The sequence below is a fragment of the Pogona vitticeps genome, chromosome 3 (assembly GCF_051106095.1).
Source record: "Pogona vitticeps strain Pit_001003342236 chromosome 3, PviZW2.1, whole genome shotgun sequence".
Classification (NCBI taxonomy): domain Eukaryota; kingdom Metazoa; phylum Chordata; class Lepidosauria; order Squamata; family Agamidae; genus Pogona; species Pogona vitticeps.
Genome location: NC_135785.1, coordinates 199,383,047 through 199,401,514, shown reverse-complemented (window position 1 = coordinate 199,401,514; position 18,468 = coordinate 199,383,047). Strand labels below are relative to the sequence as shown.

General features: G+C 39.2%; 1 protein-coding gene across 2 annotated transcripts in view; it reads left to right on the top strand.

Annotated features, from left to right (window-relative positions):
- ABCG1 (ATP binding cassette subfamily G member 1) overlaps positions 1 to 18,468 on the top strand; it is a 46,984-nt gene that overhangs the window by 13,791 nt on the left and 14,725 nt on the right. For both annotated transcript variants that reach the window (XM_020783946.3, XM_020783947.3), the window contains exons 3-5: positions 13,721 to 13,838; positions 15,119 to 15,251; positions 18,193 to 18,243. In XM_020783946.3, the coding sequence (XP_020639605.1) occupies positions 13,721 to 13,838; positions 15,119 to 15,251; positions 18,193 to 18,243 (302 nt within the window). The remainder of the gene's footprint in view (positions 1 to 13,720; positions 13,839 to 15,118; positions 15,252 to 18,192; positions 18,244 to 18,468) is intronic.

Here is an 18,468-nt window from a genome sequence, read left to right as displayed (position 1 = left end):
ATATTGTTTGCTAATCCTAGTTAGAGGAGTCAAGAAAAGCCTGTCCTGTTCATAGCAGGTGCACTGCAGCAGAGATGCCGCATGAAGCAGCTCGCTTATTCATGAGCGGTTACTGTCGGTCAATGCACTATAGTAACCCCGGGCTGATGCTCAAAGCAGTGACGTCGTGGATGTGGATTGGTTGCACTTTGTCTGTTGCTAAGATGAGAACGGGAGAGAATGTAGAATCGTAAGGACCAAAATTATTGCTAGGGAAAGATACATATTGCTCTGCTGTAAAGTCTTTTGATTTCACAGTTTGCTGTTGTGAGGCTGGATTTCGTAACAGAGCAAGTATTTACATTTTGATTAACACGTTTAAAAAAAAGAGGCATTGATAGTTAGTCTGAATGGAAGTATAAATTCAGCAAAGAGGTATACTTTTTAAGCAATTCTTCATGCACTGCACTTGGTTTACTGTTTTCCATATTATTTTATCCCTAATAATATTGAGCCAACTACTTTAAATATGACGGTTGTTGTAGCTTTTTCGGGCTGTTTGGCCGTGTTCTGAAATGTGTTTGGCCGTGTTTCAGAACACAGCTAAACAGCCCAAAAAACCTACAACAACCATCAGATCCCGGCCATGACAGCCTTTGAGAATACTGTACTTTAAATACATTGTTGTACTTACTAGAAAGACTACATTGCATTTGATCACCTGACCTATATACATAGGAGGCTCTGATCCAGTTATTTTATTAAAATATGTCAGCGAATAATAATTTCTAATGAGTCTTTCTTCCTTCCCCTTTTCTCACCTTTAAACGATGAAACAAAAGCCCTTATGTTAACAGTGCCATCATTATATTGCCATGAGCTGCATGACAATAGAATGTCTAGAAAAACGGAAGCAAAGTGGTATGATACAGCATCTGAACTGGGCAATTCTTGCTTCTTTAACCACTCCAGTGGAAAGAGAGCAGCAAATTAAATATTCAAAATAAAAGAAAATGACTGTGTTTTTAATCACTGTTTATAGCAGTGCATTAAATAAAGGTTTAGGGGGACCACAGTGTGCAGAGAAGCAGTACTGTAGCAATGATCCCCATGCCCAACTTCCCTCTTTGGCAGAGAACTACAACTCTTCTGTGGACGTCAAGGGGGTAATGAAGACAGGCAGAAATCATCAATAAAAGTCAGTGTGGTTGTCTCAAGGCGTGAAGCCTTGCTTTACCAAGCTGTGTGACAAGTAACTTAATCTAAAGATTAGTGCTTCCAGGATCCTAGTCTCCAGTGCTGTTCTAGGGAGTGTAGATCTACAAAACATCCTCAAAGAACCCTCAGCTGCTGCCTGGCTGGTACCATTGCAATATCTATCCCATCTGGATTCTCTTTCCCCCAGAAAACGAAGCATACTCTGCAAAATACAGTAAATTTGTTTCTAATTTGTTCATATGATCAATGCAAGAGAACTACAACATCCATCTTTTAAGGAATTTGGCATGCGGGGGAAGAGGGATAAATTTGACAGATCAAACCAGGCCCACTTTGCCCTTTCAAGCACTGTGGCGGGTGTGTGGAAAAAGGGACAGCCAGAGAAATAGCTTGAAAGCTTTTGGAGTTTCCCTCCTCTCCCAGCCCAGTCTTCATGCAAATTTATGAATGTGCAGGCCAAATTATGCTGCTTTCAGGGGGCCTGGCCTCTTTTTATGCTTTTTTCTAACAACTTCCATACTTCTGCAAATGTTGGTGTTCTCTCGGGTTGGCTCGTACCTTTTTCCTGTTCTGTAGGTGATGTTATATTCAGGCACATTTCAGCTTAACATTGGAAACAGTTACTTATAATGAAGATAGTCTTGAAAAATGCAGGGTCTGTATCTCTCTCTCTCTCTCTCTCTCTCTCTCTCTCTCTCAAAATAAGCAGATACTCTTGCCTAGAAATGACTTCCTTAAGATGAGCAGTCTTGTTTGCGCTGCTTGCTGAAATTATGTTGTTGTTATATGCAGCCAAGTTGCTGCTTATTCATGGGGACCCTAATAGGACTTTTAAGGATGTGAGATGTTCAAGGAGTGGTTTACCACTGCCACTACCCCTATTGAGTTTCTGTATCTGTGTGGGGATTTGGATTTAGGCTAGCTGTGTAGCTTGGTGAGTAGGAGCTTGTAGAGCCAGGAGTTGGAAATTTGATTGCTCACTATGTCTTACAGGAGAAAAGCCACCAATGTGCTCTTGAGCAAGCTACATAGTCCTATGGTGCCAATTGAACAGTGGTCCCCAACCCTGGGTACCCAAATATATTGGGATTACCACTCCCAGGAATCCTGGCCAGTACAGCTAGTGGTGGAGGCTTCGGGAAGTTTTAGTCTGAGAACATATGGGGACCCAAAGTTGAGAGTCACTGCTATAGAAGAAGGGAATGTTAAACCACTTATCAACTATCTATACCTAGGCAACCTGGAAGGGGTTGCTATAATTTGGAATTAACAATGTAGTAGGTAATTATAAATTATTATCCCGAGTCCTGATTCAACACTGCATCCACTACATTGAAATGGACCTTGAGTTTATGATACTGCCAAAAACAGGTGGCCCCAACTCCCCGCTACATAGACAGTAGGAAATCTCCCCCATTAATTGTGAGGTAAATAGAAAACATAAGGGTACCATTGTTCAGTTAGCAATGCACTAAACTGAAGACTTGACCTCATTAATTACATATGGCAAAGTATGAAACAATTATTCATCTGCTCTTCTAGTCAATTATCAGCCATTTCTCCTTTTCCCTTCAAACCACTTTACACGCTGTGCTCCCTTTTTTAACGTAAGTATAACTTATAAATGTCCATAATATCTCAAACCACAGTTTGATCCGTGATTCTTTCATTCCAGGAATGTTCGTTTTCAGTATATCCTGATATTTCAAAAATTAGAAGAACAATTAAACCCAAACCAAAAATATTTCAATCATTTCCATAGCACAAGACCTTCTAGCGGACTGGTTCTTAACCTTGAGTTACTCAGGAGTTTTGGACTGCAACTCCCAGAAGCCTTCACCACCAGCTGTCCTGACTGGGGTTTCTGGGAGTTGCAGCTCAAAAGCATCCGAGTAACAAAGGTTAAGAACCACTGTTCTAGTGGACTGCTATGTTCTAAGTTCTTTCCTTAAAAGAAGGACCAATACAGAAGAAAAAGACATTTGGGCTTTGAGACTAAAGGAATCAATCCTAAAAGTTCTGCACAACACTTCATTATTTTGCTGCCTACGTTTGCTACTCTGTGAAAATAATTCCTTTTACAGCCTTTTGTCTGGAAACTGAAGAACTTATCCTATGATTTTAAACTGTCTGCTGTTCCTAAAGAGCTACCAGACACCAGTGAAAATCAAGCCTGTTGCCTGTCTCAAAAGAAAAGTCATTCATGTTTTCTAACTGTGAGCTGGTAAAGGCGTATGAGTTCTGTTCAGTGCAATTAATTGTGGGGTCCCTCATGCAAGCCAGGAAGCTGCTTTTCAAGTAAGATACAAATAATATAATCTACCAGGACCATTTAAGAGGCCAGGGTGATTTGGACCTAAGCCAGAAACGAGTCTTCTCTCAGATTTAACCTAAACTAACCCGACCTAGATCTAACTAGTGAAGTAGAATTTCAGCTGTATACTTATCTCTGTATGACTAATGGGGTGTTTGGAACTAACTTGTTTTTGCAGTACTTCGACCCCAGTTGATAAGACAGCTGCAATACCCTGAATGTTTCTGCCCGATAACTTTTTTTAAAAGGTGTCACAAGACTCTTAATCGCTTTTGCTGCAACGGAGTAACTTCAGCTATCTCCCTCAAAATTTTGTATGTTAATACCAATAGTGAACAAGGGATAGTTTTAATCCCCTTTCAGTGTAGCTGTGACGCTTAATTTCTTTCATAATTACAGTATTCTGGATCTCACTACAGTACTTAGGAGTATGGGTTTTTTTTTTTACCACAGATGAGCAACCTGTAGCATTTTTATTTTAGTTACTTTTAAATAATGAAATGGTAAAGATTTATTTTAAAAGTGTAGCTGTGTTTAGCTGACTCCTAACAGTAACTAACAATAATGATAACTACAGCATTGGAACTGTAATTATACACAATTATTTGTTAGAAGTAACTTTGGTATAGATGAAAATGAATAGAGCACTTTGGTAATATATTGTGCATTCTTCATGGTTTTTATGCTTTTTTGTTTGTTTGTTTTATGGAGCCCTGTGTTTTCTTCATAAGCGCAGTGTCAAACTATATGTTTCAGACAGGATATTATTAGAAGTCAGAATAATGTTGGTATTCAAGATCCTACCAGGTCTTTGCACCTGAGCAATAATGTATAGGATAATATAGGTCACTACTAGAAAACAGTGTCATGACATACAAGTATGTATCCATACACAGAGACACACACCCCTACCTACTCTCCCATACAACAAAGACAGCCAGAAACACACACATCAGGACATTATAATAACAGTATGCTATCTGGGATATATAATTTGCAAATGAAGTCCATGATTACCTCCAGATTACCAACTAGAAAGCAAAGCAAGACGGCTTGCAAATTTAGGATGTGCAGAAGCACCTTCAAGTTATTTCCTTTGTTCATGATACGTTATTTGCAAGGTACAGTGGGATCTTTATCTCCTTTCCCTACTACTGAATTTTGGAATGGCATTTCTGGACAGCAGGATCTTTTATGAGGGGCCAACAGAGAAATGAATGCTTAATTTGGACTGCGAGAGCTTTGTGTCTACTTTTGTTTTGCAGTTGGCTTGGATTTTGGGATTCATTTTGCTGGATAAGGGCCTGCAAAGAATATGAATTATTGCCTGAATATTTTTGTTGGTTGACTTTCATTTTGGTGGGTCCCAATGTGTCTCTTTCCATCTTAGTTATATGTGAGAGTAGGATGAAGTGTGTGTGAATCACAATCTCTTGTAAAATAATCTTCGATGTGATTCATTCTGGTAGAACACGTACAGGGTCCCCTGTGTTCTACGCAGTGTTGGCAAAACAAATCCCAGTGAAACTTCTTGGGATATCTCTAGGATTGTTACAGTCAAGTCATTCATCGATGGATGACAAGATCTAGGGTTCACCATAGACTATATTTCTGGCAATTTCTACCATAGAGGCAGCCTCCATCTGGAAGACTCTCTGAAAGCAGTTGCTTCCCACCTTTATGTTGTTGCAACATGCATTTTATACAATAGAGGAAACTTCCATCTGAAAACCTGTTAGGGTTCCCAAGACAGTTTCTTCCTGCCTTTAGGTCTGTTAGCTTCCAACGTTCACCAAAGCCCTACTTGCACACTGGAGAGCTGGAACAGTACAAGGGGGTGGTGGGCAAACTCGAGGATATGGAAGCCATTTCCCCACCACAGTTCCTCAGTAACCACACAGACTTCTCCACATGGAACAGGGAATGATAGGAAGGTCAATTCCTAGTCTGAGAAAATAACACTAAGTAGAACAAGCTCTGCCCCGTAGTGTTTGCCTTTTAAGGAGCCTCATGGTGCAGTAGTTAAACTGCAGTACTGCAGCCAAAGACTCTGCTCATGTCCTGAGTTTGCTCCCAATGGACTCAGGTAGCCAGCTCAAGGTTGACTCAGACGTTGATACTTCTGAGGTCAGTAAATTAAATATGCAACTCTCTGGACGAGGGACAATGTCTAGTCTGCATAATTGAATTGTCAACTTCCCAGAGAGTGCTTTAAATCAGTGGTCCCCAACCTTGGGCCTCCAGATGTTCTTGGACTACAACTCCCAGAGGCCTTCACAACCACCTCTGCTGGCTAGGATGTATGGGAGTTGAAGTCCAAGAACATCTGGAGGCCCAAGGTTGAGGACCCCTGCTTTAAATGGTATGGGACATTATTTAAGCAGCACACTTTGCATTTTTGTTTTTGTTTCCCTCTTAGCATGGCTTGGGTTGCATCACTGGACTGCTGCTCAGTAGTGGACAATCTTCAGCACTTCTTTATACTTGTTTATCTGTAAAAGAATTCCCAAGTTCTATACTCTAGGACTTAAAAGAGAACTAAGGGCTAAATCCAGTTGTTTGTTCTGGACAGAGCAGACCCATTAAATCAATCAGGCTTAATAAATGTTGGTTTATCAAAATCCATTGATTCAACAGTGCTCTAATTGGGACTAACGATGGATTTAGGTATAAGTAATTAGATTTATGGATTCCCAGTGTGGTGTAGTGGATAGAGTTATGGACAGTAACTTATGGACAGTTGGATCCCCACTCAGCCATGCGAACTCACAGGGGAAGTGGGACTGCTAAAACCTTACCTTGAAAGCCTGAATTGATAGCATAGAACACACACACAATTAGATTTACATGTGTACAAAGTTTATTTTGTGAACTGTAAAATCAGAGTATGCTGCTTCTCTGTGTGTATTGACTAAATTGCTTACACTTTTACTTTAGGAAGGCAACATAGTACCTGAAATACTTTTAATTGCAAGATTCAAAGTGTCCTGCATATTTTATGCGCTGTTAATTAATCTCAAATGCAAAATGGAGGTCAGCTAGTTTTCTTTGAAACACATGGAAATTCAGACTTATGTGATTTCCTGTTTCACAGATTCTGAACAGCAGGAATGATAAGAATCAGCCTGCTGAAATCCACTCAATGTAATTCATATCCACTCAGCTAGCACAGATGCACTTGACAAGAAGTTACAGGTGGTGGTGGGGGGTTCTGGGATGTTTTCACAGATCCTGTGTTCTCTGTGTTAACAGTGATAATATTTTCATTTTGGAGACTTCAGTAGCACAAATGATTGGGAGGATAGCTAAAACATAGTCATAAATTATCTGGATGTAAATTTAAGAGCTGGCGAATATTCATAGCTTGTTCCTGTATTCTGGATCGGAAAGACTAATTTTTAGTACTCAGGAGCACAGATGCTACTGTATTGTTACATTAGATTTTTGGAAAACTAAAAAGATATCTATCTGTTTCATTAGCCTTTTAACAATGTTTGGTACGGTAAGGAATTCAGAGGAAAGTCTATTTTAAAATAAGGACCTTCACATTGTGTGTTTATCTTAAGCACTTGATTATCTTACATTTATACTTTTAAAAAACAGCAGCACAGCAGAATCCTACATATGTATGCCTACTCTAAATTAAGCTCTAGTTACTAGGCTCTAGTACATCCAATAAGATTTATTCCCAAGTAAGCTGACTGGATAGCTCAGTGGTTGAGCCGTAGTCTGGAAGTTCAATTCTCCACTGTGCCTCCTCTGAGTAGAACCAGCCTGTGTGGCCTTGGGCAAGCTGCACAGTCCCAGGGTGCCCCCAGAAGAAGGGAATGGTAAACCAGCGGTCCCCAACTTTTTTGGGGCTGTGCACCAGTTGGGGGGGAGTGAGCTCCATGCACGGGGGGCAGAGGTACCCCTGCACTTGTGCGGTGGGCGTGTCACACTCACGGGCAGATGGGGGTGGAGATCCGTATCTGCGGCCCAGAACCAGGGGTTGACGACCCCTGTGGTAAACCATTTTTGAGTACCTCAAAATCTTGAAAAGGGTTGCCATAAGTCAGCATTGACTTGATGGCTTATGATTATTATTTTAAGCATGTATAGCAAACTTTACAGCATAAACAGTATAATAGTTGACCGTAATGCTTATCCTTTCCCAATCTATGTTCCATACTTGTATGAACCCGTATATGTCTCGAGCACATTTTTTGTGTCCTTGTGTCCTGATATATCCTATCAGAAAAGGCTTCTATTTTTAAACAAATGGAAGACCCTCCCCCTTTTTATAAGTTTTGATTTCCTGAAACAATAACAGAAAAATGCTTGCGTAAGGTTTCAGTGCCTTAATCGAGAAATATTCGCAGAGTTGCAAGAAAGATTAGAATCATGAATCATATGAACTGTATCTCATCACGTTTCCCCATATTTGGACAGAAAGAAATGAACAGATTGTGGGTTTTGAGCAATACGCATCATGACTCTTAACTCCTCAAACCTGTAAGGCATGAGGATTGCCTGCAGAATGCCTCGCTTGAATCATTTGCATGAAATCGGATGGGAGCGGGGTTATTCTCGTTCATTGACCCATTTAAGTAGCTTTCTCTGCTCTTGGATGCAGGCTTGGGGCTGTACCTATTTATATTTAGCTTTATGTGTCCCATGCAATCTTACTATTTCTGGTTTCGGCAACCAGGTCCTAGAAAAATCTCCTTATTGAAAGACAGAATTTAATGAATTATATATATGTGTGAGGGAATGGTTTTTATTGCCAGAGGCTCTGGAGAAAGCGAGAAGTTCATTATCGTATCAAAAATGTGAAGAACAGCTGAAGTGTTGTGGTCTTGTGTCTGTCAGGCTTTCTTCTTTTCCTACAGAAGTGCAAGCTGGCAGATTGTCTGGCATTCTATTGTGCTGGGATTAAAGAAAAGAGCTCCTGCTTCTTGGCATAACCTACTGCAGACCGTAGATGGTTATTTATAGCATACCCTTTTCTATGATTTGCCACTTGGACATCGGCAAAGGGGATTTAAGAGCACTGCCCCAAACATCATATACTGTAAATATAAGCACAAGGGATAGAACCAATACTTTTCAGTATTTCTGAATATGGGGCCTGTCTTTCAAAGGAATGCAAATTAAATTTTATAGTTTAGGAAATGAGAGAGTTGGCTATTAGCTTTGTTTGTCCAACAGCGCTAGGTGTTGGAAACCTGAAACCTTAATGACGCCTAATACAACTTATTTAAGTCTGTACCTTTGCCTTTACTCCATTGTAAGACTCCTGACATGACCTTCATGATGTTAACATCGTCAATCTTTTGCCCCATTTTCCTTTTTCTCCGCTTTTTCTTCCTTGATGAAGAGATCTGAAAGCCTGGCCACTGTTGTGTGTACACCTAACAAAGGTGTTGCCAGACCAAGAATTTTGTAATGGAATGTTGGGACAGGCCCATGGCAGACGCAGCATCCATGAACTCCAGAGCTACTTTAGTTAGCTGTGTCCCTGCATGTACTGTACGTTGAAGTCCCCTAGAAGCAAAAGTCTGGGGAATTGCAACACATCAGCAGAGACATATTCCATCAGTTCTGGTAGGGGGAATGTGTTGATTCATAGGGGGAGCAGTACACCAACACCTACTCTGTCCCAATTGTCCAGCATGAGGTGAGGACACTCCAAACCTGGGAACAACAGGGCAGAATCCTATGATGTTAATGGAATTTCTATGAACTATGGAACAGCCCCCTGCCATTATGTTGGATTGAATATCCGAGGATCATAACTGGGAAAAAGGCTACTCCCCTTTCTCTCACACCTAGGTTTCAGTTATACACACCAGGTCAGCTTTTCATTTTCTATCAGATGTAACATTAGGTCAGATTTATTTTGGATTGACCTGGCATTTAATGGCAACATGTGCATATCAGAAGGTCCATTTGATAGGATTAACTCGATTCTGATAGCTGCAAATTTCCAAGATTCTGTCTCTGTGGCTCAAAACAATTATATTGCAATCCCATCTACCTCTGGTGATTTATTTCTTCTTACTGCTTTTAGAGCAGCTTTTACTTCCTTTCTAGAACTGCAGGTTCATCACAGGAGTCCTCTTCAAAGGAGTCTTTTGTCCTTTCTGTATGGGTCTTCAGTCGATGTCCATGTGTACAGCTATCTGTTCAATAGTTTGAAGTACATATTTGCAATAAATAAATTACTGGTTTTGCAGAACTTTAGGAATCAATCATATCTGTCCTCTAGGTCAAATTTTCTAACAGCATTTGGTTCTGCTTTGTTCCCTCCTTTTTATTTTAATCACCTATGGTTATAACCATGTCTTGCTCAGGTGTGTGATCAATTTCCTCTTGGACACGTTTGACTTCATCTTCTTCGGTATTAGTAGTTGAAGCACAGACTTGAATTATGTTTTTGTTGATCGTTTTCCATGGAGTCTGACTGATTTTACAGCAAAAGGGAGCCTTTACATCAGGAATTAGTTAAACTGAAATAATTAAATAAATTGAAATAACTTAAATAAGGCTATGGGACCCCATCAAAAATTTAAAAAAACTAAAGGATGAGCAGTAAGCAAACTAAGTAATCAATTAATAAATAGGAATAGAAACTAAGCAAGGGGTTTCATCGGCTATAATTACAGGAAGTGTCTATCTCCCTTCTTCTTAGGTGAGTGTCCTTTCTTTGTGCTATGAAGAGCCAGGAGAAGCTCCCTAGTTCTATGCAGATGGCGAAGTGTTGATGAATTAAGCCCCTTTCCCACTTCCTTCAAAGTGGTATAAACAGTATGCAATTATTTAGAGAATACTTTATACTATAAATAGACCAAAAAATCCAATTTCCTCTAGAATTAAAAAAAAACCACCTTAATGTTTCCTTGAGGTATGAATGAAAGTGCACACAAATTACAAGATTACAGTAAATGATGAATTGCAAATGACGGGTAGATAGTCAGGAAGAATGAGAGTATGCCATCTGCTAAACCTTTCAGCCTTGAATTCTATAGTGCTAAAGGTCTATCTGCCTAGTTGGCTGTCACATTTCATTAGTTTTTCTGAAAAAAACACATTATTCCGTTATTAAATTTATACAATGAACAGACTGCATTCTGAGAAGAAAGCATGGCATTCAAAGCTTTAGAAAAAAAACCCATGAACCTTATTCAGTCAAGACTTTGTTCTGTGAGAACACAATGCTGTCAGTCAGCTCTAATGCCTAACTGAAATATAATCTATGGTTCTAAGTGAACAATAAAGCAAGGGGATCTAGTAATGTTTATGGAATTCAAGTTCTTAATGGATGAATAATTTGAAATGAATTTTTCTGTTCAAGTCCTATTTTCTTACCAGCCTGATTACCTGCTTTTAGAGACAGGATATATTCAATTCTTCAAAAAACCTTCAGTTTATGACTATTGTGCTTCTGTATCCAAAATGCCTGGAAGTGGCCCAATATTGCTGCACATTATTGTTCCATTGTTGCCAGTACGAAAAAGAACACCAAGTTTTACATAGCAAAGGGCAGCCTGAACGTTGACAGCACCAATGGCAGCAGTCAAGATGGTTTACAGGAGACCCTATTGTGCTCATTACCATTTATGAAGTGATACCAGGCAAGTGAAAATCCCAGAAGCTGTCTCCTTTTTTCATCAGTTTATCACTTCAGACACAAAGCAGTTGTCAGGACTGTTTTTTGACACTTGTGAATGGTAATGAGCATAAGAGGATATCCTGTAGACCATCTTGACTGCTTACCTGGGAGGTTAAAAGATATATATGTTTCTCCATTGTATGTGTTGCACCAACTCACATTTTTGTTTCATCATTTCATTAAATCCAAAACGGCCCTTCAAATTATTTTGGCACAGAGGGACTACAGCTACGTCCAAACTGTTCTTGCTTCTGTCGTCTCCCAGCAACCATAGTACACTATATTAATTTATTATATAATATATATTAATATGTATATGGTGTTAATATAAGCACTTTTACCTGTAGAGAAATTTATTGTTGTAACAATGTAATAACATTGACCTGTAGATAAACCAAATCAAGATATAGAAATAAACCAATGTGTTTAGAGTCATCATAAAAATTAACTTCAATTTGTAAGAGAATAAAAGTATTAATTTTATACCATTCGGAAAGTGTTTGATCCTTGGTAAATCAAGAAGTAGCCATTGAGCCAAGGGGAAAGTGTGCTTAGGAGCCACTGTATCAATGGCCAAGAGAAATGGTTCATTCATGAGCTCACCCAAGTTATGGGCAAATGCTTCCAGAGTTCATGCTTCAGAAACTTTCGTGTTTTGAAGTAAATAATCATAGGAAGCATGTAGTGCCAATATGAATGTATGGGTTAGCAGATTATAAAGAAGATTAGCCTTGATATTCTGCAAAAGAAAGACTTTAGTTATTTATGTCTCTCAGTATTTTTTAATCCTTGATAAGGGATTATACAGGGCACAGTGGTAGCATTACACAGTTCAGTTTGCCTCTGCTTGGTTGACCTTCATAAGCAGTTAGACCTTTCACCCATTTCCAGAAAGAATAATGTACATCATTATGTCTTAGGATTCAGGTAGCCTGAAATGCTAATGAACAACATCTAATTCAATTATTTAAACTTCCCTTCTAAAAAAATGAAAAATAAGGCTCTTGTGCATTGTGTTTTGGGAATAATTTATAGAGATTAGCTAAATGCTTATTAAAGCAGCAATACATAGAAAATAGACCAGTTGTGCAAATCTGTCAAATACAGTAATGCCTAAATCTACATATTTTAAAGTATCTTATTTTTATTTGCCTGCAGATTTATCCTTCTATAAGGCTAGCTAGGTTTTCTGGACAATTATTAAGTCTTATAGCTCAGTGTGTGTCATTCATTTTCAGAAGTTGACATCTTTGTCAGCTTTCTTTGTAAACTCTATTGCACTGAGATTGTTTCAGGCTGTGAAACACTTCAGGATAAAACTGCCCCAAATGTGATTTAGCAACATAGAAGTTTTATATATTTTAAGAATATAAGTAAGGAACAGGATTATATTTTGCTTTTGACTCATTTACATAGTATTACAACAAATACTGAAAAATTAGTGATGCTGTATTTCCAAAACTGGTCTAGAGCTTTGTTGTTGTTGTTTGGTCGTGTCCGACTCTTCGTGACCCCATGGACCAGAGCACGCCAGGCCGTCCTGTCTTCCACTGCCTCCCGGAGCTGGGCCAAATTCATGTTGGTCGCTTCAATGACACTAGAGCTTAGTATACTAAAACCCTGTGACATTCATATATTAAACAGGTAATATTTATAGGAATGATAGAGATTTAGCAGCTGGTAGGACTGTCAGCACCACACCTTCCCATTGCCTGAGATTTCAAGGCCAAAATCCCTTTGAATTGCTAAAGAAGAAGGGGAAACAAAACCAAGGAAGACATAGTTCAAAATGCAGTAATTAAGAGAGATGTATGAGCCTATTGCGTCGGGACGTGGGTGGCGCTGCGGGCTAAACCGCAGAAGCCTGTGCTGCAGGGTCAGAAGACCAGCAGTCGTAAGATCGAATCCACGCGATGGAGTGAGCTCCCATCGCTTTGTCCCAGTTCCCGCCAACCTAGCAGTTCGAAAGCATGCAAATGCAAGTAGATAAATAGGGACCACTTTGGTGGGAAGATAACAGCGTTCCGTGTCTAAGTCGCACTGGCCATGTGACCATGGAAGATTGTCTTCGGACAAAACACTGGCTCTATGGCTTGGAAACGGGGATGAGCACCGCCCCCTAGAGTCGAACACGACTGGACAAAAATTGTCAAGGGGAACCTTTACCTTTATGAGCTTATTGCAGCAGGAGAAAATTAGTAATAAAATGGTGTGGAGCTTTTGCCTACAATAATTGTATGTTCATGATGCAATATGAATTTTTGCATTGAAATTCTGCAGAAACTCAGGATAATGATAACAAAGACCAAGTGATTAACAAATGAAATATGTGGTCTCAATAGAGTATGGTGTTATTATATGGTTCCTATCAAACAGGTACTTATGCTGAGGCATTAGGGAGTCTTTTCACTACTGCCTGAGAGAGCTTGTGAAGCTGTCAGGCTTGTTGAAAGAGAGTGGGTGGGTTTGAGCTGCCCTGCCTTCTAGCACAATAGAACTACTAGCCAAATGTGGAGTAGATTTCTAAACATTGTATGCAAATCTCATTTTGACAGGTTTCAAGACTCTGTTGAAAGGAATTTCAGGAAAGTTCAGCAGTGGAGAACTTGTGGCAATTATGGGTCCTTCTGGAGCTGGAAAGTCAACACTCATGAACCTTCTGGCAGGATACAGGTCAGTGATTGTAAAATGCACACATTAGGTTCTATATCCAATTGGTGGTGCCAGCTGGAGTAGACTTATTGAATAAATGTGATTTGTTCAATCCTTTTGATTCAATTGGTCAACTCTAACATACTTTGGCCTTAACTTTTATATTTTTAGATAAATATGATTTTTCTAAGTGTATAACTAAAAGGTAATGTGTGAGGCAGATGTGTGTTCAAAAACATAGGTAACATACAATTATCCTCATTAGTGAAACAGGATTAACTGTATCTCTTTGTCAAGTTTGCATACGGTCATAAACCTAGACATTCAGAAAGGCTCTAAGTCTTAATATTTTTCACATCATCAAATTATCAAGTGGTTTAACTTTATATTTATAAAATACCTGTATTTCTGAAATGTGTTATTACATATCAGTAACATTGTTACCCAAACCTGTTCCTCCAAACTGTTGGTCAAATTTCTCTAGCTGCATAGCAATTTTAGCTTCAGTTTCCCTTGTTTCATCTACCCCCTTTTCTCATTAACTGGCACTCAAGTTCTGAAACATTAGTAAGAAAAAGAGAAAAACATTTCATTTACTTACAATGAACAGATAATAGCAAGCTAACAACATGGCTAACTGAATTTCAGCAATAGGCCTCAACAGACTATTGTTTTTAAGAGACTGAAAAGAGGGAAAGAACTCTTAGCAGAGAGGCATGGCTCTCTTTGAATCAGAGACAGGGAAGGAACAATTGGTTAGTGCTAGATAGATCGACAGTTGTCCTAACCCAGATAGGTCTTGCCCAGTCAAACCTGTTAAAGACAGCATGGGAGGCTGGTCAATAACTCCAACAAACCTGGATATCCTTAATGAATTACCTTGCTAAAATTCTTACTTAAACACAATTCAGCTTTTGTGTCACAAATATTTTCACTGAAGTTGCTGTGTGACTGAAGGACCTCTGAAGAGGTAAAAATAGACAGTATCATTGGCTGGTTGGCACCGTGTGGATCTACAATCTCATAAGTTCTTTTTAAAAAGTATTTGAGCTGTTGGCAGGAGTCTAGCAGTCCAAAAATGATTTGTTTCCAGTCTCAGAATCACCTCGGTGGCCATAGGATTCTGGGAACTGTAGTCTACAAAATAACTTTCTCAAGCTCTGTGCCAATGGAAATAATCAGCAATGGAAATAATTGTATCACATTTCATACTCACTTAGCTTGTGGAGACACAAGATAGACTCCCACTCATATGTTTAAGACAGTACGTCATCCTGTGTTTTTTTCTTGACCAACTTCAGAGAGACCGGGATGAAAGGAGAGATTCTCATAAATGGACAGCCCCGTGATCTGCGCTCTTTCCGCAAAGTGTCCTGTTACATCATGCAGGACGATATGCTGCTTCCACATCTTACAGTTCAAGAAGCCATGATGGTAATTTAAATAAATAAACTAATAACTTGCTTTGGTCTGTAAGTGCAGGCTCTTAGGGCCATTTCACATTTTATATGGCAATCCTGTTGTTTACTGTGGGTGAAGTGCAACCTTGTTACCCTGATGGCAGCCATAACTGGTGTAAAGAGTGTGACGTGATCTGTGACTTGAGTGTAGTCAGCTTACTCCGGGACAATCAGTGAGAGAATTCTTGTGCACGCTCAAACTTACATAGGGTCCCCAAAGAAGTGTGATACAGTCCAGCTTCTGAAAGGAATTCAGAGGAAGATTTGCAAATAGCATTTATCTGGAGCACTAGCTAAATATATATGGCCACAAACACCCACTCAAGTACCCACCCTTTCCACTCATTTGCAGTAAATTATTAAAGGACCAATTTGATTATTACTCCTTTTCCTATCTTCAGCGAGCTTGATCTGCATATGCTACTCTGCATATAGAATTAAAACTATATTAGATGAAAGCAGAAACTCATGGACGTAACAATCTAATTTGTTCGAAAAGTGTTTTGTGCATCGAAGTGCCTCCCTTGCCAGTGGGAAGGGGTTGATTTAAAACTGCAGTTTCCATCTCCTTGATTTTTGAGAAACCCTGATACCTCTCTGTATTTCATTTAATATTATCTCAGCTTTTAAGCCAAAAAAGGAAATTGTAATTCGGATTTGAAAATAAACAAAAACAATGTATTCGCGAAGGCAAAAACACTTGCCGAAACCATTGTAATTAAAAATAAGCACAATCTTCCTTTTCACAAAAAATGGGATTTATCTTTTAAAATAGCAGAAGCAAAACACATTTAATGGAAATAATGCTGCTGCACCTCAGTTTCACTCACTGCTTGGAATATCTTCTGATGCTTCTATAGTATATCTGGTATTTTGTTGATACCCAGTTCTGTGCTGCACTGCTCTTTCTAGCAATCCTAGCTTGTCTGTCTTGGGATGGCACCAAAATAACCTGTCCTTGCCTTTTCCTTCACTTCCTCCTAACAAGGTCACAAGGTTGCTTGTGCTCTGTAAATAAGCACTGGAAGGGAGAGCCAGCTCCCTTTGGTGCAGGGCTGGAAAGGTCAAACTGAACAGACAAATCTAAATTTGTTGTCCAAATTTCTGTGAATTTAGCCTGTCAGCCCTGTTTAGACCTGCCAAGCCTTTTGTTATAGGGTTGGCGGCTCTAAAGTTTTTTCACCCGCTGTGGGTAAGAGAATCAAATCTAGAGCTTGGATTTAATGTTACAAGTAATGTAACTTAAAATTTCTTTCTTTCTTTCTTTCTTTCTTTCTTTCTTTCTTTCTTTCTTTCTTTCTTTCTTTCTTTCTTTCTTTCTTTCTTTCTTTCTTTCTTTCTTTCTTTCTTTCTTTCTTTCTTTCTTTCATGAGGGTGTAGTAGTGTCACATTTTAAAACACAAAGGCTGCTTAGTGTAATAAGTAACAACTGGAGTAGACCCATTTTCATCAATGGAGCTTACAAAAGAGCTGACTTGCCAAATTCCCACTGCTTCAATGGGTCTGTTCTAGTGTGACGTACTATACTGAACATCAGGATTTTAGCCACTGAGTGGGAATTACGGAAAGTATGTATGTGTAATGAGTTATTATCTTAATTTTAAAGACAATTTAGGGGTTTTAGTGGAAGTTTTAGGCAATTCTCTGATCAGTCACTCACCAACGAAAGTGACAAAAGCATACCCAGTGGCATAATGATTTAATTAATGTAATGTGGTAGGGGAGTTAATACTGATGAATTATTAGTTATCTATTTGTGTTGTTTGCCTCCTACCAGATTACTCAATGGTAGAGTGCTCTGAATAAAGGAGAAATGAAATCCACGTGAAATGTTTTGTGAATTTTATTGAAACTGCTTTCGCTAGCCTTCAGATTCCTCCGATGTTTCTCTTGATTGGAGAAGCAGTGGTGGATTTGCATGCTCTGGCTTCCACTTCACCTATTGACAACTGAAATATTTTGAAAAGTCTCATTGAAATACTTTTGGCTTCTTTTTGGATTCCATGCATATTACATCTATGGGAAGACCCTCACATTTCCATCAGTCTTGACTTCTGGTTAACTTTCAATTAATGTATTGTTAATGTAAGCACTATTCAATTGTGCTTTGAAGCCCATATGTACTGGGGGAAGCATCTTAGCCTCATCTCCATTTTCTTGGGAAATGTGACTGTCTAAAAAGAAGAAAGCCGCTGTTTCTGGGTAGCCTCCCCAAATTAGGTGAATGCTCCTCCTACATTACAGTTCTGGCTCATGTGCAGCAGCTACATGAGTACAGCAGCCTGCCCCTCTTCTTTAACATTTCCATGTTGAAAATGACAGCATAGGATGCATAGTGTCTGTGGGCTTTCACTGATAATCCGTTGTTTGCTTTCATGTTATCTTGACAGATAATCACCCTAAACAACATTAAGGTAAAGGTAAAGGTTCCCCTTGACAAATTGTCCAGTTGTTTCCGACTCTAGGGGGCAGTCTTCATCCCCTTTTCCAAGCCATGGAGCCAGCGTTTGTTCGTAGACAGTTTCCGTGGTCACGTGGCCAGCGCGACTTAGACATGGAACACTGTTACCTTCCCACTGTAGTGGTTCCTATTTATCTACTTGCATTTTTACATGCTTTCGAACTGCTGGCAGGAGCTGGGACAAGCGATGGGGGGGGCCTCACTCCATTGTGTGGATTCAAACTGCAGCCCAGAGGCTTTGCGGTTTAACGCCACATTTATGCAACATTAGTGTTACTAATTGTTTCCCCTTTTAAAATGCTGTTTTCTGGTTTTTATATGTTAATGGTTTTGCTTTATTTTTCTTAATGATAGCAGCAAATTTGTAGTAGAAATAATGTGTACATCTGTAGCATCACTGAGCCCCTAAATATGATTGTTCCTGACAAAAACCATGTTTCTGCTAATATTAAAGGTGTCAGCACACCTGAAACTTCAAGAAAAAGATGAAGGCAGAAGGGAAATGGTGAGTATATTGTTTTGCTCTGAGAAGTAATTTGACACACTTTTACTTAAGACATACTGATTTCAAAGGACTAAGCATGTTATTTAGGGAATCGGCATCCACTGGATAAATTTTACTGAACGTCAGGATGGTGTGGGTGGGAGGGATATATATAAGTATAATGCTCACAGATTTCCTCAGACAATGACAGGGCTACTTCACTGAAGAGTAAAATATATATTCTTA